This window comes from Mixophyes fleayi, chromosome 5 (genome assembly GCF_038048845.1).
Source record: "Mixophyes fleayi isolate aMixFle1 chromosome 5, aMixFle1.hap1, whole genome shotgun sequence".
NCBI lineage: Eukaryota > Metazoa > Chordata > Amphibia > Anura > Limnodynastidae > Mixophyes > Mixophyes fleayi.
The window spans coordinates 166,201,143-166,226,034 of NC_134406.1; the positions used below are offsets into that span (position 1 = coordinate 166,201,143).

Sequence of the window (24,892 nt, forward strand, 5' to 3'; positions counted from 1 at the left end):
AGTCACACTGGAGCGATAGTTGCAGAACCAGGAAGCTAACATTTAAATGCTATTACTGGCAGTTTGACGCTGGACAGGTGAGGACCTACCTCAGAGTGACCACCAGTAGGTTTAGGGAGGGACACACCTCCAACAGTGACTAATTCGCTGATCACCCCAGATGTCAAGAAAGTGACCAAGATTAACCAGAACACCATGGCAACATGCATTTGAACATACAAAGCTGGGAAAAGGACTTAAGTAATAAAATGCAAATGATAATCATTAGTAACTTTATATTCATAACACAGAAAACCACTTTTACACTGTTGGCAATTATAGCATACGGCAAAATTTTAATACAGCACTGACAAAAGTATTTCATTTACACAGGTCTGGTCATAGTACTGATACCTGTATGGCTCTTATCACACAACCGTAGCATGTTTGATAAAGAAGAAATGACAGATTCAATTGTTTTAGTCTTTTTTCAATGGCCTAATGGAAATGTAATACAGTCTTCGGCAACATGTTGTAGAAAAAAATATTGTAGATTATATGTGTAATTGTAAGTGTAAATGAAAAAAGTATATATGTGATAATCTACACCCTACTACATTACACCCTATATATATATATATATATATATATATATATATATATATATATATACATATATATGTGGGATAATGTATAACCTAGTAAATTATAATGATGTAATAAGTCACAAAGGAAGTCCATGACCATATAATCATCATCATCATTTATTTATATAGCGCCACTAATTCTGCAGCGCTGTACAGAGAACTCATTCACATCAGTCCCTGCCCCATTGGAGCTTACAGTCTAAATTCCCTAATATAGACACACACTCACACACAGACAGAGAGGGAGAGACTAGGGTCAATTTTGATAGCAGCCAATTAACCTACCAGTATGTTTTTGGAGTGTGGGAGGAAACCGGAGCACCCGGAGGAAACCCACGCAAACACAGGGAGAACATACAAACTCCACACAGATAAGGCCATGGTTGGGAATCGAACTCATGACCCCAGTGCTGTGAGGCAGAAGTGCTAACCACGAGGCCACTGTGCTGCCCCATAATAATAGCATGAGGCCACGGCCTGATTGTTTTTATACAGGTAATGAAAGTCAGAGGTGACTATCCATAATAATTTGCAGCAGGTAGTGCATAATTCCTTATAATATAAAACATTAATTGAAAAAAGTATGCTAACATTGCGGTGCAAGGAACAGTGTCTAAGGATAGAGATAGCAAATATATATTCTTAATTATAAACTCAGAATATACTGTATAAAGAAGATGTGTGATATATAAGCGTGGAAGCTTCTTATCGGCAATCTACATTAATTTACTCGTTTATGGTGGAAAAGAGGGTAGATCCTTTTTACAGCACTCAGTGACTCATTACCACAATGACATTACGCAGCAGACTTTACCCTTTACTGATGACTTAGCTAATGTTTAGAGATAAGCAAACTGTTTGTCATTTTCCTATTTTGTTAAAATTCATTATATAGCGCCAATAATTCCACTGCACTGTACAGAGAACTCACTCACATCAGTCCCTGTCCCATTGGAGCTTACAGTCTAAATTTCCTAATATACACACAGACAGAAACTGACTAGAGTCAATTTGATAGCAGCCAATTAACCTACTAGTATGTTTTTGGAGTGTAGGAGGAAACCCATGCAAACACAGGGAGAATATACAAACTCCACACAGATAGGGCCATGGTCGGGAATCAAATTCATGACCCCAGTGTTGTGAGGCAGAAGTGCTAACCACTAAGCCTATAGATATTCTAAATGTTCTATCAACTCTTTATTTTTCAAAATATACATATTAGGCCAATGTTTCAAATTACGGTAGAAACAAGCAGGGGCGGGCTGGCCCGGGGGGGCATGGGGGCAACGGCCCCCCGAGCCGCTGGGTTAGACGCCTATTAGGGCCGGGGGGTAGGCCGGCTGGCTGCCCACCGGATGCAAAAAACATAGTTTTTTCCCTCGCGGCCGCATCTGATGACATCAGATGCGGCCCCATCACATGACAGGGGATGCGGCCGCATCATCAATGACGCGGCCGCATCCCCTGTCATATGATGCGGCCGCCTGTGTGCCCCCCGGCCATCCCTCTCCCAGCCCGCGCCTGGAAACAAGTTCACCTATCGCTACTGATGATCTGTGCTTTATTATATTGCCAACAATTATCACACTGCATTTTTACCTGTAAAAATTTATACTCGACATTTTCAGGGAGATCTTTATCCAAGAAAAGAAAAAAATAAGAATAAAAATATATATATATATATATATATATATATATATATACACACACAATACATACACAATAAATATATTTAGAATATCTCAGTGACTGACCTTCTCTATTTCAAAATGAAAAAGTCTTGATTTTTCCATTTTAAGTGAAGAGTACCTGTCACTTTGATTTTATCTACAGTACTCTACCAATTGGTAATTAGGGGTACCCCACATGCTGGTGTTCATGTAATCTGTGATAAATAAATATATATATATATATATATATATATATATATATATATATACTATATGGACAAAAAAAATTGATATTCCATACAGTTTCCTGTGACCCTAAACAAACAGAGCCCAGCTTTCTAGTATCAGTCACACTGACCAGTGACACAAACATGTTTTTATACCTGACACTTCTCCCACAGCCCTAGCTTGATGGGCAAGGGACACTCCCACCTTCCTTTTAAAAAGGAGCTCTCATCAGCTGTTATGTTAACGCTGACTTCAGCCACACCCTGTCAGCCTGCTGTAGGAAAAGACACTTTCAAACCATGTAAGTTAAATCAGACTTTATGCTATTATTTTGTCACACATATGTCCTCCACCTGTTTATCTTTAATCTAGATGTATTGTTTGACAATGTGTAACACTGCATCCTTTCTCTGCAGATTGCCAACTAAATACCTACCTTAACCGCATATATGTTTGGAACATTCGAGATCATTTCGGTAACAAAGGCAAATCGCAATGTTCTGGAAGTCCTTGGAGGTATGAGACTTTTACAGTGGCATTCTACATTGTAAAATAAGTTGTTTTTTTTTGTTTTTTTTATTATTGTGCATGCCTGAGATTGTATGTTACTGAGAAAAAAAAGGGTGTCTGGAAACTCATGACCAAGGATTGTTACTAGGGTCTTAAGATGTGGGGCTGACAGATCAGGACAGGAGAATATAGAAACTGGGGAGGAAATTTATTGCAGAGAGGTGAAAAGCTGTTGAAAATGAGTGGGCATGAGGAGGCTTGCTTGAATTAGAGTGCAAAGGGATTAAAGTGGTGAAGGAGAAATTTCAGATGAGCACATGTTGTCTCAGAGAGGCAGAGGAATGTTAAAAATATCAGAAGTTGATTAAGATAGGCAGAAATCAAGGCAATGGCCATCACTATGAGTAGTAGAGTTAAAGAGAGTAGTTTAGAGTAACACACAGAGAAGTGTCTGAAAATCTGAATAGCATGTTCTAAAATAGGATAAGATGAGTGAAGGAAAAGGTAAGGAATTTTATTGACAGAATGTTGAGGTTGTTTCAGAGGAAGAGGACATGAGGGAGGTTCATTTAGTAAAGCGACAACTGACCTTCTATAGTTCAGATGTAAAGGTGATAACAGCCTGGCAGAGACACACCTTAGACAAACAGTGAAATTTTTTTAACTTGTAGTTATAGCATTGATTGCACAGAACCATGAAGGGATGTTAATCACTAGTTACCTGTGCCACTTAATGATCAACATCCCTTCCTAGTACTATTAGATCTATTAGTAATGTTACTGTCATTGTCAGCAAAGTTAGAGCCAGGGGTGGTGGAGGGTGAGTTCATGTTAGCAACTGTACAGGAATTGGGGAGACTTCAGCACTAAAGGAAACACTTGACCTAGTCAGTGCAGGTGGTATGCTAAGTAATAATGACTGAATATGTATAAACCAACTGTTGGAAGTTGGAGTTCCCAAAAAAAAAAAGAAGCTTATTCTAAAACGTATCTTCAGCTATTTATATAACGCCATTAATTCCGCAGCGCTGTACAGAGAACTCTCACACATCAGTCCCTGCCCATTGGAGCTTAGTCTAAATTCCCCAACATACACACACTCAGACCGGGAGAGACTAAAGTTAATTTAATAGCAGCAAATTAACCTAGTAAGTTTTTGGAGGAAATCGGAGCACCTGGCGGAAACACACACAAACACAGGGAGAACATACATAAGGCCATGGTCAGGAGTAGAACTCATGACCTCAGTGAGGCAGAAGTGCTAACCACTAAGCCACCGTGCTGACCATAAATCTTGAAGTGACTCCTCCTTTCCATCTATTACTGTTTTGGTATCCTGGCCTATAGTGCTGTGGACTGCTTGCACACTAGCATCTCAACTCCAGCTGACCTTGCCAGACGTTGACCTCATTAATCACCAGAAGGATCCTGGTGTTAGAGAGGTGGAGAAAGGAGGCTTGTAGCTCTGCATGCAGGTCTGATCAACTGCAGGCAAATGAGTGAGGATAGTCTGTTTAGTGTTGGTGACTGCTGTGCAATAATCTGTGTGTGTTAACTGGATAGTCAATTCATATTAGTTTACATTAGTTTGTCTTTTTAAAATGTGTGTTTGAATGCAGAATGTGTGTTGTAATTGCTTGTGTGTTAGCGGGTATCTTATATTCACATACAGGGTATGTGTCCAGGGCACCTGGCTTTCCTCTCCCTACAAGTCTGTTTTGGCATATTGATATGCAATGTGTGATAGACTTGGGGCTTATATTGGAAATATCGTGCCAACCCGGTTTGTCCTCAGTGGGCCAATTGAACAACCGTGGCCCACTCTGTTATTAAATGCCGCCCGGTGGCCAGATCTGTTATTGCTGTGGTGTCCGGAGAGGGAGGGGGGAGGCAGCTCACAGGAAGTGTGAAACAGCTGTGGACCCTGTGACGTAAAATAAAGTGGAAAGGGTTAAAAATAGGAGGGTCAGGTATCTAATATCAGGAGGGGGAATCTCCCTGTTTGCTAACTATTGTTCCTGCAACTCTTCAACACAGTCTGAATGGCACCATCACCACAGGTGGGAGACCACTGATGTTATGCTCTATTTCCACCCCTGTTACCACCCAAACTCTTCACACTACCAATCACAAGAGGACAATGAGCGGGGGGTTGACCCAGGGAGGTGGCCAGGATCGGGTGTCTTGTGAGAAGGGACAAAAAGGAGCTGTCTGGGGGATGGGGGTTGTTGTTGGAGAATCTTGAGAGCAAGGACTTGGACTGGTTGAGAGTAACCGTATTCTCTCAGGGCCAAAAAGGAATTCTTGAAGCAGGAGCTTCTTGTCACAGATCGGACACTGTAACTCTAGGACTGATTCTGTTACCACTCTATCAGGAGACACTCGCAGATTCTGGGGAATTGGTGAGCCTACATCGGTAGGGAGACTAATACCCAGGGTCCCACCAAGCTGGTGGAGAGTTGGCCGAGCGGTTGGGATCCGCAAGATGCACCGACCCACCTTATGGATCAGAAACCCTGGCCCACTTGGATTGTCAGCTGTGGATTTTATTACCAGGAGTTTGGGCCTGCTAGGACTCTGTTCTTGGAGGTAACCTGTTGTTGGGGCGTTTGTACTGGTGATTTTCTGACAGTTATATTTGGTGGGGGAACAAGTTTTTCCTTGGGGAGCACTGTTGTATTTTACTAAGTTTGTGCACTTTGTTTAATAAAAGGGATTATTATCTCTTTCCTGTCTCCTTACCTGTGTGACCTGTGAACCTAGAAGACTGGGTATCTAGTGAGCTTTGGTTCCAATCCTGGTGTCCTCACACAATGAATGGATGGGCTGTAAGCAGACAAAGTGGTACTTCCAGTTTCCACTTGGTTCTTTTCACTTATTGCCCTATAATAGCATAGCTCTGTGTCACAAAAAAGATGGAATCTGCAGGGGTGCCTCATTTCTCATGTTCTGATGGTATGTGAACTTGGTGAACTCGAACATCTGGTATCGTGGCCATGAGGATATTTAAATTAGATTCAACTGGTTGAGAGTACATATTTACGCCATCTTTTTTTCATTGCACTGCCAGCTGTCCAAATGTTGGGAGTTATGAATTAAATACTAGAATATCATGAGAAATAAGATGATAAAGCCACAAACTTTGGATATAGATACTCATAAAATGATGTAGTTCGGTAATGATTAATGATCTTCGGCTGTGCACTGGGCCAGGGCCGGACTGGCCATTTGGCACTTCTGGCAAATGCCAGAAGGGCCGATGGTCAGATGGGCCGGTCTGCAACATGCCGGCCGAGCAACAGCACTCTGCGTGCTGCTCGGCGGACGGAGAGTGAGTGACAGCCTCCTATGCAAGTAATCACATGGGACGGCATCACGTCACAGGTGCTGTCATAAGTCATTACTTCATAGTCGGCTGTCATTGACTCTCCGTCCGCCGAGCAACGCGCAGGAAGGATGTAACAAGGTAAGTGTTGTAGTGTATGTCTGTGTGTCTCTAGTGTATGTGTGTCTACAGTGTGTGTGTCTGTGGCTACAGTGTGCAACGGGTGTGGGGTACTATCATTGAATAACCGAACAGCAGCACATAGGCAATAACTTAACAAGGGTACCTGGTTTTAGAAGAACATTGTAACCTTGTAAATATCTTTAAGAAAAAGTCAAAGCACTGCTGTAGTTCATTATACGCGTGCAGATGTGTTCTTTGTTAACTATCCTTACATAGTGTGGTACTGATTGACGTGCTTAGAAGATGTCATACAAAGTTATTGAGGTATGATATAGCAGTTTATAGGCAACACAGTGCTATGTATTGCCACTTGTCATGCGGTTGTCAGCATGGTAATGTGCACACCATTAATTTGCATTACTTCGGGATTTTCTAAATTTGAACAGTCCCAGGCACTCAAACGGTATTTGCTTATGCACCAGTTTATTGACTATTTCTTATGTGTGTGAATATTGGACATTCACAGCATTGGATGACTTTTTCAAAGTGTACCAGTCTGGGTTTAATCCATTCCACTAATGAGCTTAGAGATTATTTGCTGTATTTTATTATTTAATGGAGCAACTCTCTTGGTTTATACTACATTGTGGCTGAACACACACTTCCAATTGGATTGTGTTTATATGCATATGCGGATTTGTTTCAACAAATCTAGTGCACTGGTTCAAAATAAATTTATTTTATGCAACATTTCAGCAATTTACTTCTGCGCCTGGGAAATAAGCTTTTATCTACCATTTATTATTCTTGGGGATTGAGACACACCCCATCACCATTCCCAAAGGCAGCAATGTACACTAGGTAAGGTAGCGCGGAACCATTTTACTTAGTGTGTGTGACTACAGTGTGTGGCCCCATGTGGCTATATTGGGTGGCTATAGTGTGCGTGCATAGTCCCATGTTCATATTGTGTGCATGTATGCGTGCAGTTTTTTAATATAATATGTGAGGAAAGGGAGGATCTTAATATAGTGTGGGAGGTAGGCTATTTACTGGCGGAGTGTAGGTGGGGGCAATTGAATATGGGGCTGATTTTGGGGAGGAGGGCTATTTATTAAATGTGAATATGAATTATTGCTAGGGATGGTTGTGGAAAATGGCTATATTTATTAAACTTTAATGCTATTTAATTTATTGCTGGGACTGTTTGCAGGGAGGAAAATTGGTTTTGAGTAAATGGGTATACTGTTAATTTAATTTTGGGACTGGTTGGAGGGGAATAGGTCTACTTATTAAATGTGAATATTATTATTGGACTGGAGAATGGCCTAATTATAAAACGTGAGTGCTATTGTTTTAACACCGGGGCTGGTTGGAGTTTTCTAAATCTCGTGTACCCATTTTTTTTTTTTCAAAATAGGGCATCCAATATTCCAGGATCAAGACAAGAAAGAACTGAGCTAAAGAAACCAACTGCTACAAGTGGTAAAAGGGACCAAGACAGGTAGGAGAGAGGACAGTCTGCCAACTGTCCTGAATCTGGTGGGGCAGTCCTGAATTTGGGCGACTCTCATAAATGTAATGTTTTATTATAATGTATGTATCAATGCCCCATGTTGGTCACGCCCACTTCGGCGCCGCGCGGCGGCACATAGTTTATTTCCTACTGGAACTGAGGTGGGCCTGTGTACTTTAAATGCCAGGGCTGATTTTTAGTCCCAGTCCGGCCCTGCACTGGGCCCAAGTATTATGTTTATGTAAATAATGAAATGCTTGCACTCGGCATGGCTTGATAATCTATGTACACTGGACAACTAACTTTAATACAGTTGGAATATAGATTTGCACTGTTACACCTGATCCCTGGAACAGTTATACATTTTATATAAATCAGTCTTGTGCACAGTGATTATCATTTCTGCTTTGCTCCCTAGCTGTAATCCCTCCCTCCCTCTACTTCCTCCTTTAACAGTGTCTTGTCATTGCTTCATAAACGGCAAGCTGGAATCACAGGCTTCCTGTGCACCACCCACATCTCTGAAATATACAGTTTCAAACTGAGAAAAAAACACACGGTAAGGCACGATTTCCAATCTTTTTTGTTGATAAGGTGAAAACAAAGCTGAGGCAGAAATCCTATCTTCCCCAAGAACTCTTGCAGCTTTCCATTTCTTTGTTTTGTAAACTGTGGTATAACTGTACAGCTGCAGCAGAAATGTTTCACGTTTATAATAGTAACTCCTGTAATCTTGTAATGCTGGGTACACAGTACAGAAAATTTTTCCCAATGTGGTATCATTAACGATTTTGCCAACGACTGAAAGTCCTGATCAGCATGCCGATTCCTGTGTACACACTATACATGTCTTACAAGATTTACCTTCAGATCTGTGCTCTACATCTGTCTTAACCATCAGCTGAAAAGATCATGAATCTGTAAACTACATAAAGATCTGCCTACACTGCTGGTCGTGAGTGCGTACATACTGCACAATTTGCCCGACATCATTCCATTGTTTATAGAGATTTTAAGTCCGGTTATAAAATCCGAAACGATGTGCTTTGGTACGATAAAACATGATTGTGGGAGCGTACACACTGAGCAATATTGGATCTAATGGCCGTTTATCACGTAATTGGCACTACAATCAGGTGAAAAACCTGTAGTGTGTACACAGCTTATGGGTAGTGTCAGTCATATAAAGCAGAACACTAGTTACGTGCTTGATTTCATTAGAGGTAGATGATTGGCTGTATGCACCTGACCAAACTTCCAATTTATGAATTTACTTATAACTTGAAGGCTCTGTATGAGTTATAACACGTTTTAAAATGTAAATGAGAGCATATTGCAATATCTCTATAATGATCTTATTATCCCAAAATAAGGAATTTACCTTATATGAAGCCCCTCAGTAGAATGAAAGCAAGGGATTTACAGACATATTAACTTGCTTAATAACTGAAGAATTTTTTATATATATATATATCATATGTGCAACTAGTTCACCACTATTTACAACCTATCTTTCTCCAACCCATTACACCTGTTGGTTCTGACTCCTGTATCACCAATTCTGATTACTTGCCTACAGCGGTACACACTTCAGCCACACTTCCAGAACTGGGAATATACAGACATATGTATCTAACCCCACACTCCAACATATAACTTTCTCATTATTATTTATTTATAAGGCGCCACAAGGTTTCCACAGCGCCGAACACAGTACAAACAATGGACAGTACAGGGAATAACAGTACAGAACAATAAATGAGAAGTACCAAAACTTCAAATGCTCCAGGGAAAGCAAAAATATTGAAGTTGGAGTAGAGGTAGAGAGACAGGAGGGAGAAGGGTCCTGCTCATAAGAGCTTACAACCTAAAGGGAGGGCAAACAGACGGCCGGCACAAAGCTAGTCAGAGGAGTGGCGCAAGCGCACCCCTCTTAAGAGGAGGAGCCAGGAGATGAGAGCAAGCATGGAAAGAGGGTTAAGTGGAAGGCTGGTAGGCTTTGAGGAACAGATGAGTTTTGAGTGCTCGTTTGAAGGAGCACAAGTTAGGGGACAAATGGATGGAGTGTGGGAGGTCATTCCAGTGCAAGGGGACAGCTTGTGAGAAGACTTGAATTCTGGAGTGGGATGAGGTGATTATAGTGGAGGAGAGGTGATGATCATTGGCCGAATGCAGGCACCGGGTGAGAGTGTTGATGGAGAGGAGATTGGAGATATAGGGGGCAGTAGAGTGGTAGAGGGCCTTGTAGGCGAGGGTAAGAAGTTTGAAAATCATTCGGTAGGGAAAAGGGAGCCAGTGAAGGACAAGGCAGAGAGGGGAGGCAGAAGAGGAGTGGCGAGAAAGGAAGATGAGCCTCGCAGCCGCATTGAGTATAGAACGAAGGGGGACGAGGCGAGAGCGGGGGAGGCCGGTGAGGAGAAGGTTACAGTAGTCCAGCCGGGAAATGATAAGCGCATGGAAAATAGTTTTGGTTGCATTCTCATTCTTTAAGTCCACACTTTCAGACTCTTCTGATTGTTGTTTGGGCTGGTTTTTTTTTTTTTTTTTTTTTTTGCTGTTGCAACTTGTTATCCTGTCAAATATGCAAATAAAATTTAATTACTTTAAAATTCTTATTTGTGACCTAATTTCCTCCGCTGATTGTGTTAAACTTCATTTGGCATTTCTTTGACTCATAAAGATAACCACTCTATTAATTTCATCCTTAGTGGCTAGTTACAAATTTCCTTTTTCAGCTCACAATTTAAATTGTCAAATGGTAAAGAACTGTGAAGGCAGGCGTGAACAGCAAGGACTGCTCCCCTTCACTCCTAGGTTATCAAAAAGTGTATGCTAAGATAATGGGAACCTGCTTCATCTGATGTGGTAGTACCTGACAATTATCTTTTGCTGACAGCTCCACTGTTATATCAAGGCCTGACAGCTGCAGCCTATTGTTTGGCTTGGTAGGCCAAAATGTCTATAGGGGTCATATAGAGTCAGATGTAAGTCCAACTCAAACGCATAAAATGATTTTTCAAACTGACATATCTTGGCCTGGCTCATCTCTACACCTATACCGCTTTCATATAGTGATGAGCGCGCTCAAATTTCGCTAATTCGAGCCCACCCGAACAGTGCGGATCCGACGGGATCCGAGCACGGTTCGGGTACTTCCGCCCGGGAAAAAAATCCGAAATGAGGCTGACATCCAAGTCTCGCGTCTGATCTCGCGAGACTCTGATGTCATAAATTCACCGCTCGCGGCCGCCATCTTCATTCTGGCAGTGAAAACTCGTGAGGGAGGTTGTATTTAGGGAGCTTCTGGTTTGTGGTTTCTTTCTTTGTGAGTCCAGTGGTGCTGCCTGTGTCCTGTGCTCTGTTCTGCTAAGGGCATAGTTATTTTCAAATTATTAAAGTTATAAAAAACTTATACAAAAATAATTTAAAAAAAATATAAAAATATTATAAAAAGCTTATACAAAAATAATTAAAAAAATCTATAAAAAAATTATAAAAAGTCTCTAAAAATTTCTACTGCAATATATGAATAGGTCCACCGTTCCTGCAGTCAAGAAATATTAGTACTGCAATATTTAAAAATACGTTATATAGTTTATATAAACTACGTTCACTGTTCCTGCTACATCAAAAAAGCATGAACCTGCCCTGCCATCAACTAAAAGAGGCAGTGACGCGCTTGAGCTCCACCCTCTATATGCTGCAGAGGATGGAGGAGCAGCAAAAGGCCATTCAAGCCTACACAGCCACCTACGATGGGCCAGGTGTTTGTGCCGCCCACTTGTGTCGCTTAGCTTAGACATCCAGCTACCTCGGTGCAACCTTTTGGACTAAAAACAATATTGTGAGGTGTTCAGAATAGACTGGAAATTAGTGGAAATGAATGTTAAGGTTAAAAGTGTAGGAGTGAAAAAAATAAATAAATATGGATTTTAGCACTTTTTTTATGCTTTTTTTAATAAAAAAAAATCAGAACCAAAACCTTTCGTGGGCTGTTACCGCAAGCTAATCAGAACCCAAAACCCAAAACACCAAAAGTGGCCGGTGCACACCCCTACTTTCATACTGCCACCCATGCAATATCCCGGGTATATGAACCCGGGATATTGCCTGGCTCCATGGCAACATCACAAGAGGAGCTCTTATTGGTTCCTCTTGTGATTTTTATATTTTTAATTTTTTAGTTTAGCATTGTGTCTGAGACCCGCGTTGAAAAAAAGTGCAGGCTTTTCAGTGCAGACTACCCCACCAAAAGACTCGGGTCTAATTCCCGGGTCATCAGATCTGGGAATTATATCTGGGACCATTCCGGGGACCCCGGGTCGTCTGGACTTGCCCCGGCAAAGTCTGGGTTTTTGGTGCAGTATGAATGGGGTATTAGAGAGGTAATGGGCGGGCAGGCAGTACAGTAAGGACATGTTTACGCTAGTATGAAAATAAGTAGCCAGCAGGGCCATCTTAACAACATTATGGGGCCCCAGGCAAAGCAGTGCACCGGGGCCCCTAGATATAGATATATAGATAGATAGATAGATGTACTTGCTCAGTGACCCTTGAAGGTTTTTTTGCAGGTTTTTTTCTTTTGCAGGATTATTTATTCTCATTAAGAGCCGTGCCTATGGGGCCACCGGGCAGCTGCCCATCGTGCCCAATGGAAAAGATGACCCTGGTAGCCAGATATGCACCTCTAAGAGGCGTATCTTTTGTAGTTGCTTCCCGTCTGGTGCAAGATTCGTGCTGATGGTGGTGACCATCAGCATGGATTATGCTGCATATAAGATAATTACAAAAAGTATAGACTAGTATCGGCACTAGCAGGCCCGGCGCTCCCATTAGGCAACGTTAGGCAGTTGCCTAGGGCGCCGGTCTCTGGTGGGTGCCATAGAAGTATTGTACTTTAATACTGTTGTACTTTAATACTGTGCGGTGACCGCTGAGCATACCTTCCGCCGCACAGCTTCAGATAGAGCCGGGGTGAGGGGCCATGGATCGCGACCGCCGCCCTCCCCTCCAACAGCTGATGGGGCTGACAGTCCCTCCATCACCTCTCCTCCACTCCCCCTCCCCTCACTGACTGTCGGGCATGACCTCATCATGACGGCCCAACCGTGTCAGTGAGGGACGGGACCCAGCAGCGAGGAGCATCTTTATGGAGTCACCTTTAAGGTAAGGAAAGAGGGGAGGGGAACATTTAGACCTGGGGTGGGGGTGCATTGATACCCAGGGGGCGGAGCAGTGTGCTGGGGGGATTTTGAAATTGTGCTTAGGGTGCCGAGAACCCTAGCGCCGGCCCTGAGCACTAAGCTAGTATCAGTATAGGCTAGTATCGGCACTAGGCTTTGCCAGCCTGGGCTGGTGGCACTGTAGCAGGGAAACCAGAAGACAAAGGTGTGTTTTGTTACATTTTGCACTACAGGTCTCAGCAGGCCCTGGGTATTAGGGCTTGCTGGGACTTGTGATTCACCAATTCCCAGTATGTCCTAGTAGCCATGGCTATGATGGTGCTTGTAACACTACAAGCACCAGCATACCCAGACACTTAATAGCGGCCTGGGCATTCTGGGACCTGTAGTGCACCACAGACAAAATGCTTTACTGATTCTATTTTTGGTATATTATCCCACACCCACCTTGCGAGGGGTGTGAAAAGAGCCCTAATGCTTTTTAGCACTAGCTGGCACTGTGGGTTTTCCTGCTATAACGCTAGCTGACAAAGCAGAATGCAGTTACAAGCAAGTTTGTTGGGAATGTTCCCCTGCTGATTTTGCCAGTAGCAGTCTAAGCTGGCATCACTAGTGATGGTTAACCCTTTTTTTTGGGGGGTGGTATGCTATAGGTAATACAGTGGACTAAATGGCTTTATGGGCATTGTATTGGGGAAAACTAAGATTTTTTTTAAAATAAAGTAGCAGAGTTCACATGTTTGCTTTGCTAAAGTGAAATGTGATATGCACTAATCATCAGCTATTTATATAGCACCACTAATTCCACAGCGCTGTACAGAGAACTCACATCAGTCTCTGCCCCATTGGAGCTTACAGTCTAAATTCCCTAATATACACACACACACACACACACACACACACACGAGAAACTAAGGTCAATTTAATAGCAGCCAATTGACCGATCAGTATGTTTTTGGAGTGTGGGAGGAAACTGGAGCACCCGGAGGAAACCCACGCAAACACGGGAAGAACATACAATCTCCACACAGATAAGGCCATGGTCCGGAATCAAACTCATGACCCCAGCATAGTGGTCAACCACTTACCTAGCTTGTGGTTGTCGTCAAGCACTGGGTAGCATGCTAGTGGATTCACATAGTGTTAACCTTACGTTGGATGTCTTGTGTCAGACAGGTTGGTCTTGTTTCTCTGGTTCAGGACCAGTTGAATGCCCCAAGCAATGCAGTGAGGGATGAATTCTGGAATAGTATTAGTATAAAAGTATATTAATGGGATTGTGTTTGGATTGGTGCGTAAATGTTCTATCCCAGGTGATGGTTTTAGAGATTTCAGTGGTGTCTAAATGAATTTGGTTGAGGTGTATTGGAGCAAAAGGGAATTATATTGGAAAGTGGTAGAAGGCAGATATGGGACAAGCAGATATGCATAATAGGATAGGGTGATGCAGGTGCATGTTGGGGTTAAATGCGTGAATGGAGGATAGAATAATGACAGTGAACCGTGAATGAGAATAAAAATAAGATTAAAAGTAGATAGAATTGCTAGGTTTATGTGGAAATGCAATAGTACAATAGAATGAGAAAGTGAAATTAAGAAATAATGAGGCAATTTTAAGTGTGTAAATGGGAGACTGTGAATGATGGATGGGGTATGCAAAGGATGTCATGGATAAGGGGAAAAGTGGTGGAAATAGGAAGAAAGTAAAATGTAGAAACAAACTAGATTACTTAGTCATGAATGTTTAAGAGTAGGGTTTTTACCATATTCTGAAAAGTAATACTGGCCTTCACATTTCTGTTATAGTTCTGTCCTATTAGCTAAATTCATGCGGTGTCCCAATTTTTACCAGTTAAGCCAGCATAATGCCAGCTGGGTGTCATCCTTAGCACAAGGCCTGGTGCAATACTACATGAACAGGTTGTGGAATGTCTGAATATTTAATTCCAAATTCACAAGGCATATTGTGCTTCAGTATAGAGAAGAGGAGTAAAACCGCCTATACACAGACAAATTGTGCCTGAGCCCTGACTGATAGACATATTAGACTAAAAGCCTAATTACAGTGTAAGGGCAAGGTTAGGAAGTGGACTCTTTGTGCTTCTGATAATTGACACTGGCTCATTTGGGGCACAGTCTAAAGGTATCCTTTGTCTTCCCCAGAGGTCCTTGCAAGACTTGGACTCTGCTACCAAGAGACCCCAGCTCTCGACCCCAAAGAAGTCTTACCAAGAGGCTGCTGATATTAATTAAACATGGTACCAAGTAGATAAGAACGTAGGAATCCAATAACAAGCCAAGGGTTAAGTGCAGGCAGGAAGACATGTCTGAAATATTTAGAGTGCAATTGCAAGCAAACTAAGCAAGTCCTGGGAGAAACTGGGGAGTTTATATATGTTTACCACATCCTTGATTGTTCAAGAGAAAGCAGCAAGTGATATAACAATTGGGTTCAGTGAAACATTAAGAAAAAGAGAGAGCTAATCAACAGACTCTGTGGAGGATCTCAATGACTATTGCCTATGAGCTAGGAGTTCACTGTTCAGTCACTGGATCAGATACCTACATTATCATACTATTAATGCTAGATTTTCAACACTTCATGGCACTTCTGCTTTAATCACGTACAATCTGCTTTTTACCAAAAACAGTTTACTGAAACGGCTCCAAATAAACCTCCAATGATCAAAACCTAGAACTCACAATTCTTCACTAATTTTCCCCCTTATCCATTATTCTTTCAAGACTTTTCCAGTGTTGCACCTCTATTCTGGAATGCTCTCTCAATATGGCTGTCTCCAAAGCTTTTTATTTTGCTTACAACTACAAATGACTGCACTACATTTGCTTGTGTGAATGTTTGAACATGCCCTAAGTAAATAATAGGAGAAAGTATTTACTATTGCAAAGGGAAGACTCCAGTATCAATCTGGAATAGCTTAATATGGACCCACTAAGATATTGATACTGCTTGATCATACTGGACATAATGTATATGTGCTAAATGTTTATATTCTCTTTTCAGATACTAAAATGGAGAAACTAAGTTCTGCTTGCACTCACTTCTCACTTGATTTATTTAAGACCTTAAGTCAAAGCAACACTACAGGAAATATTTTCTACGCTCCTCAAAGTATCTCAACTGCATTGGCTATGATCTATATGGGTGCTAAAGGTAGAACTGCTGAGCAACTGTCAAAGGTGGGTAAAATTTGGTCAACCTAAAAGAAGCAATAATAGGATTGCCACATGTTAATAATATCCCTCAAATTAGGATACTATAATATGCATAAGTAACTGCCTAGTTCATCTCTTTAAACACAAAAACAATAGGTATGTACTACCTAGTTTCCCTTGCTGCCATTACAATACAAATAGTATTTTAGTATCATTGTAAAAGAACAGATTATTTTTCTTATATTCTCTGGTGTGGTGGTTTGTAAGATGTTTTGCTGAACTGACTTATTTAGATTTAGACCAATAATACATACATATTCTTACTACAGTGATAATAAGCAACGTGTTTTTTAGGATTAAACACAATCAGACCATGTTTATTAGGCTGTTTGGCAAATGTCCAAACATCTTTTAGTCCTTGTTTGCAATAAACAGAAGTCAAGCAATTTACAGCCACTTAAAAGAATTATAATCCAATCCAAAATAAAATTAGTCAATTTCAAATATCTGATATTTGTTTTGTTTTTTACATTCAGTGCTATAGATTCCTCTTGTGAGGTATTGAAACAAGCAAAATGGCTGCTTGTGGTATTCTGTATCAGAAGTTTCTACATATACATTGAATGGATTATTACAGGTTCAGTTTGTCGTAATATGATAAGTATTGCAAACATATGTACTATGTGTCTTCTTGCTTAATAAAATTGGCATTGTAGGTCACTTACCTGTGTTAACTGAAACCATACAGGTGATATGTTTGTTATCACTGAGAATGACTAATGATCAGTCTCACCATGACAACCACTGCAAGAGCAATGTTTAGTGATAAGCTGGTTGTAAAAGTTACTCATGTACCTGGCGAACTTTGGATATTCATAAACAGGTATTCTGCTGCTAACAATGTTGCTTTAGGTTGAAGATAAATTGATTAATGCATTGTTTCAACCAATTCAGTTGACTAAGATCTTCAAGGGCAAACCCTAATCTTTAGCACATCCCAGACAAATTGAGGTGCGAGATGCACAACTAAAAATCTTCAGTTACCTCATACTGAATGTTTTTAAACAAATGCAACAAGATACCCAAATGGCGCAAACTTATACTCCCCAGCCCCAGGGGCTCTGTTTAGATGATGGATACTTTTAAAGGTATAGACAGTGATGCTTATCAGACAGCAATCTTTAGTAAACTCTCCACCCTCTCAGAAATCACATCATTAAACTGTAGGACCTCTCCCTTTTTTATTTACACTAGAATAAATGTTCAAACACGGAAGACAAAAATAAGATAATAAAACAATGTACTTAGGAAAATAACTGATAATTGTGATGAAATGTAATTGTCCAAAGATCTTGCTTTGACCTGACAGCTATAATATAAAAATGTAATAGACACCATGGTGTAAATGTATCGAGCTGTGATTTTGCATTTTCAGCGATTTTTCTTAAGCGACCTTAAACTTGCCAATGTATGAAAGTACAAGTTGATAGATCAGTGAGCACAAGTGTATGATGCCACTTGTAGTGCCACAACGATGTACTGTAATTGGTGTCCCCATCTGGAAATATTAAGTGTTGCCACATCAGAAAAATATAATTATTGCCCAATGGTAATGACATAGTAAGCCACTATAATATAAAAATTCCCTTACATATAATCATTATTGAAATTTGACCCACTAATTTATTCATAAAATAATTTGGCCCAGTAATAATAATAATTTTTTTAATAATTTATAATATTTTTTTGCTCCTCTAAACAAGAAATCATGAATACCATCATAATTAAAATGTGTATTGTATCTCCTGTTATGTTAACATTGGCCAGATAGCTCAAACAGAACCCTTTTTTTTTTTTTCTGTTAAGTCTCTGGCGAGTTTGACTAAACCACAGATGGGATAGGTATTTTTAAAATCTACACAAATCGCCGTAGATTGGATCTCAAACGATTTGCAGCAATTTTAAATCGCTGAAAAAAAATCACGGTTAGATACATTTACCTCCAGGTGTGAAGATTCTGCTTTCAATGACTTTTTTATTGAAAGATTTGTGAAGAAGTACTGCTTGATATACTGACAGTTGTTTTGGTGTCTCCCACATGAACAGTTTACAAAATACCAACCAAGGAGATATTTGCTGTGTAAATAAGTTCTAGTTTGCGATGTTCTTTTGGGTGGATCTGGCTCCTTGTGGTTTGCTGTCTGATTTGGCAAACTTAGTAACTGTTTATTGTTGCCTCAATCTGAAAATTCATATATGTCTAATATAGCAGATCTCGTATAAGTCCATTACACTTTACAATCCCAAAATATATTTACCCCAGAATTTCTTTACTTATTTTTTGCTACAACACTTTTTTTATTTTCGTTTTAAACAACTCTATAATAGTTTTGTTCTTACAGTCCAGAAAGCTATGATGATTGTAGTCTCTGTGGTCATCCTTGCTCAATTACTTTTCTCAAACATTTCTTCATCACTTCAGTTGGGTGCTTGACTTTAGATCCCCACTAGTCAGAGGTTAATTTGAAAAACACAATGCACATGCTTTTCAAATCTGTCCTTTTTCTTTTCAGTACAATGGTCATGCAATGACCAGAGAGATGTGGGCCTGTAGAATGAAATCCAATGGGCATCCTATGGTTCACCAGTTACCCATGCCAAGTTGTAGTTCCCAAGTTAGACACACTAGACTGAAGCTAACAGCGGGCTGGGACAAGGCAGCACAAACACAGGACAGAGAGAAACATAGTCTGAATAAGAGGTGCACAACATCTGGGTGACATCTCCAATTAAAATCGCAGAATCTATTTAGGGGTCCACTAAAAAGCAATATATTCTGTTGAGAATCACTTCTTTTGGGATGCAAAACAATATTACAATAACACTTAAGCATTACTGGTCTAGATACAGGCCAAGGCTTATGGTAGGCAGCAAAAATTGTTGTCAGGGACAAGCCAAGGTCAGTGTTACAAACAAGCTAGCAAAGACAAAGGAAAGCTGGATTGATAAGTGTCCGACAAAAAGGAATTAGCATCCCCATATTATTCCACATTAATCCCCCTCTCACAGCACTCCACCATGCACCTACTCAATACAACACCTCTTCCCTGTCTGGTATCCTATTTCTCCCTCATCATAATTTTAAAAATGATGTAATTTTTGTATTTGCATTTAAAGCACTATGGTTTTTAATTATCTAAAATAAATGTTACTTATATGTTTGAGCAACTGTTGTGTCCGCCAAAAATAAAGCCAAATGTAATGACTGCGTTCAACAGCAGTGCTCTAGTGAATGCTTTTTAAACCAAATGCAGTCTGTTTACTGAGTACAAATAGATACATAACTGTATGCAAATGAATTAGCCTTATATATGTCACTCTTAGGAAGTCTTTGGCATACTGGTGGTAATTTACTAAGCACACCAGATGCACACTGCAAAGCACCTTGATTTTGCACTGATGCTTCTTGATGGTCCACCTAGAGCACCTCAAACAGCACCTCTACTCTGTAACACAGGAGGCGCTACCTTTAATTAGGAGTAGGCCTCAAGGTGAGAAGTGAAAAAATCTTTAGACGTGCACTGTCTGGGGATGTCTTTAAAACCCTCATGGATTTAAGACCCTTTAACTAAAAAGCGAGTGGTTGCGATACTTTTGAATAATAGATTGCGTTACACTCTTAAGGATGTGTTAATTGATACTGAGGGTAGATATATTGGAACACTTTACGTTGAACTTTTATGCCCCAAATATGCCTAATCAAGGCTTTTATACTAAATTGTCTGGACTTATGCTTCAAAGAGATCTTTCAAATCTTCTTGTGGGAGAAGATTTTCACACGGTAGATAATCCACAATTAGACAAATCAGTTATTCCTGTTTCTTATGTCAGTTCTGGATGGGATATTCAACATTTCAATGAGTCATGGGTTTATTGATCCGTGAAGGGTTCATAAACCTACTGAAAAAACTTACTTTCCAGTCTGGGGTTCATCATACTTTTTCACGTATTATCTGATGGTCTCCAATTTGTTGATTTCTAGAGTAAGTTATTCTCAAATTGTAAGTATTTTAATTTCGGATCATGCCCTGGTTTTGATAACTTTGAGGGTACGCTCTGATGCGGCCACTCGTCAGGTTTGGAGGTTTCCAGCGTATCTGGCACAGTCAGATGATTTTAGAAAATATCTTAATCATAAATGGCTAAAATTTGTAGATGACAACCTAGACCATTGGGAAGATACAGTATTATTTTGGGAGACCTCTAAGGTTGTATTAAGGGGCCACATCATTGCGTAGTTGGTAAAGTAGAAAAGAGAATTTTAAACTAAATATGATCTCCTGTATGGAGCTGTAAAAACTGCATTTGATGCTTATACAATCTCGCCATCAGTTTCTTGTTTTGATTTATATATGAAGGAAAGCCAGCGTCTGGAAGTCTTACTGGCCTCTAATGCAACGCCTAGATTAGACTATTCCAGGAATAGATATAAGTGGGGTAATAAAGCAGAGAAGGTGTTAGTGAACATGACTAAAGCTCAACGGGAAAAACAATGTGGAGGCAATTAGGGACCCGATTTGGGGTCATAGACATATGTCCTCTTCCGAAATTGTCCACCAGTTTCAATCATATTATGAAAAATTATATTCTGCAAATATAGAAAATCTACCCCTTTATCATTCCCTTTTACAGTCTGCTAAAATGCCTAAACTTACTGAATTACAACGCAATGTTTTAAATTCAGAGATTACTGAACGAGAAATTGATTTAGTTAAGACCTTGCTTTCTAATAAACCACAGGGACCTGATGGTCTAATTGGGGAATATTATAAAGCTCTACTTTCCAATATATTGCCGTTTCTCTCTACGTATCTCAGATTGCATGCTGAGCAACGACCCTTCCACTGCCTTATTGAAGCCTATACAATATTTATCTCTAAGCCAAAAATAGATCTTGAAAGATATCTTCTTACTGCCCAATTACTTTGTTAAATCAGGATTTTAAAATTCTTGTTAAAATAATTGCGAATAGGTTACAAAGTATTCTTCCCAATTTGATTACTTCTCATCAGGTGGGTTTTACTCATGGTCCTCTTTCTGTGCGAGGGGTATGGACGGCCATTGCAGCGATTGCTAAATCTACACATATAACTAAGGCGACTGCTGTTGAGTATAGATGCGGAAAAAGCTTTTGAGAACATCTCATTGACGCATTTACAACTTATATTTGAGTATCGTAAGTTTGGAGAGGAATTTGCTCAGTTTGTTAAATACATATACAATAACCCAATCACTTATCTATCTGTAAATATCTATAGTGAATCGATAGCTATGACTCATGGAACGCGGCAGGGATGTCCACTATCGCCCCTGCTTTTTAATTTGGCTTTGGATCCTTTTGTATATTGATAGAGATGCCAGATTTTCATGGTATTTTACCGGGGGCAGACAAAGTAAAAGTGGTAGTCTTTGCTAACGATCTTTTGTTGTTGTTTTCTGGATCTACGGTTAATAAGGAAATATCTGTGGCACAAAGGTTTTTGGGGTCAGCTATGAAACTAGATGGGGTAGAGCCTTTGGGTTCACATGGGCGTCCCACTCGCTTACATATCTGGGGCTTTAACTTCCTAAAAATAAACTTTACTCTTTGAATGTTAGTCCTATTCGTAAAGAAGTTATTGCCCAACTTCGGAGATGGAGTTGTCTTCCCCTATCATATTTAGGTCTAGCAAGTTTGAAAGAAATGACCATCTTTCGAGCGCTATTATATCCATTACAATTTTTGGCGGTATTAACTGCCGCAGATGAAAAATTGATAAATGGGGAGTTTCGTCGCTTTATTTGACAAGCTAAGAGGTCTAGAATTGGCTTGTTTAAGTTGCAACAGCCTATATCGAGAGGAGGAATTAACTTTCTGACTGAATCTAAAGATATATAATCAAGCTGGGATTCTTAGGTATGTTTGTGAGTGGCTTAATGCCTGAAATGTTTGTAAATTTGGAAGCTCACAGTTCCTTTGGGTCTACTTGTAGTTTGGTCTCTTTTTTGCATTTATCTAGACAATATCTTTTGGAGGAATGGATAGACAACCCCTTATTTACGGCATGGAAAGTATGGTGTGGAACGCGAATAAAATATGATCGTAACTGTACTTATTCGCTTTATTTACCATTTTATAAAAATCCGGACTTTCAAGAGGGGAAAGCTGAATATCCATTTAATACATAACAGGAGAGGGGAATTTTTAATATTGGATCATTAGTGGACCAGCAAGCTAGAAAATTACTTCCTGTAGCTGAGATTATTACGAAATTTGATTTGCCTTCTCATGTTTTAGCAGTACACCAGGTTCAACATTGTCTCTATGGTCATTAAACATCTTTCAGCTCAAGATTGAACTAATGAATTAGATACAGTAGTTTCCAAGCCATTGTTAGATCGAGGGGCCATTACTGTCCATTATAAACTTTTACAAACAATTTTGATTTTATGAAAACTTGTTCGGGACTGTCTTATTGGGTGGATCTTTTTCCTCAGGTGACTTTGCATATGATCTTTAAAACAATTTTCTCTATTAAGACCTTACCCACAAGCACATATAGGGAAATGTTCTATAACATCTTTCATAGGGGCTATCTGTCCCTGTATCGATGTTACACTATGGGTTTAGGGCATTAGGCATTATTGGTGACAGGTCTATCAATATGCATCTACACATGTCTTGAATTATGTTCCATTGTCCCATGAAAGGGGTGTATTGGGAATTGTGATGGGGTCTTCTCATATAACAAGAAGCAGCAGAAAGCTATTGATTATTTCGACAGCTGCCCAAAAGAGTGTTTTGCAAATGTGGACACAGGAACAACTGCCATCTTTAGATTTATTTCAAGCAAAATTGTTTTTTGCAGTTAGACTGGATTGGCTTGAGACCGCTTTGCATAAGGAGAATAGAGTAAGCTTTTTTTTTTCTTTTTTTTGAAATATGGGAAAGCTTTGACTCGTTACCTAGTAAATTAAAATCAAAGATTTTCTTAGGTTTTAAATTTACGAGCTGGCATGAGAAAAGGATAGTTTTAAATAACTCCCCTATTCAAATATTAAATGAAGTGGGATCTACGTTGAGTGGAGGTTCTTTGGAGTAGCTATAGACCTGGAAGTTGTATTTAAGGTTTGTACCATCCCTTTCAGGTCTAGACTTTATGGCTTTAATAAATCATGAGGGAGGGAAGATTAGAACTGTTTTTAATTACAAATGTCACTTTTGTTTGTCTGAAGCTTTCTATTACATTAAAACCACGTCTAGAAATGTTTCTTTCATCATCGCCATTTATTTATATAGCGCCACCAATTCTGCAGCACTCTACAGAGTATTTGTCATTCGCATCAGTCCCTGCCCCTTTGGAGCTTAGTCTAAATCCCTTAACACAGGTTAGGGTTAGTTTTGTCAGCAGCCAATTAACCTACTAGTATGTTTTTGGAGTGTGGGAGGAAACCGGAGCACCCGGAGGAAACCCACGCAAACACAGAGAGAACATACAAACTCCACACAGATGAGGCCTTGTTCGAGAATCGAACTCTTGACCCCAGCGCTGAGACAGAAGTACTAACCACTGAGCTCTTTCACCAAAAACCGCATAGAAGTGTAAAATGGGTCAGATTGATTCACCCAATTCCAGAAAATAACTCCCTCCAGTTGTGTTTGGAAAAGTGCTGGAGGTTTTCCCATCGCACTGGAATGACGGGGGCAGGGTTATGAGCAAGACTGGGATGCCTTTAGGGGCTGACTTTGCTCACCAGTTTTTTCCCTGCATGTTACACCAAAAGTAAAATGACATGATATTAAAATAAACTTTAGTTGAATAAATTGAACAAAATTCTTGTTCACTACTTTTACATTTTTAACATGTTCTATTTTTGTTTCCCTCGTAATTTGATGTAGTGAAAATGGGACCAAAAAACCCATTTCCTATGCTGGCCACTTGTGAATGGCTAGCAAGTGAAATGGGATCTCTTTGAACAATGTAGTGCATGGGGACTATTACAGGTGGCACTCTTGTGTGTGGAGTGTTATTACATTACTCTGAGTGCACATTCAGCTGCTAAATGGGTCCCATTAAAAATATAGGACAAGACCAGGTCTCTAAGAGTTCTGAGCAGAGTGTGAATGGCTCATCACTCCTCCACAAGGCAAGGAACTTCCCTTGAAATTGCATCCTCTTCACCCCCTTATCTTATTACAATAATCTCTCTGCAAAATTAAATCTGGTTTCTGGACTGCTCCGCACAAAAAGGTGACTGGTGGCCTGCTTCATATTTTAGTTGGTACATCTCCACTTCACCCAACTACTACACTATGACCGTGCAAACGTCTGCTCCTGCAAATGTGCCCATCTTGCTCACAAACTTATGCGCCATTGCACTGTTTTGTGCCTCATAAACGACCTCCACTTATTTTTGGAATGTTACCATGAAACATCAGTGTTAGTGGAATGGTTATTTACTTCTTGCATAATACAATATAATTAAAAAAG

The 24,892-nt window shown here is 40.1% G+C and overlaps 1 protein-coding gene across 1 annotated transcript in view; it reads left to right on the forward strand.

Moving 5' to 3' along the window:
• Positions 1–2,777: 2,777 nt before the first annotated feature.
• Positions 2,778–24,892, forward strand: part of LOC142158737 (leukocyte elastase inhibitor-like) — a 29,190-nt gene continuing 7,075 nt past the window's right edge. Inside the window, exons 1-3 of the mRNA XM_075212976.1 lie at positions 2,778–2,828; positions 2,944–3,043; positions 16,210–16,385. Coding sequence (XP_075069077.1) covers positions 2,977–3,043; positions 16,210–16,385 — 243 coding nt within the window. The 5' untranslated portion in view covers positions 2,778–2,828; positions 2,944–2,976. The remainder of the gene's footprint in view (positions 2,829–2,943; positions 3,044–16,209; positions 16,386–24,892) is intronic.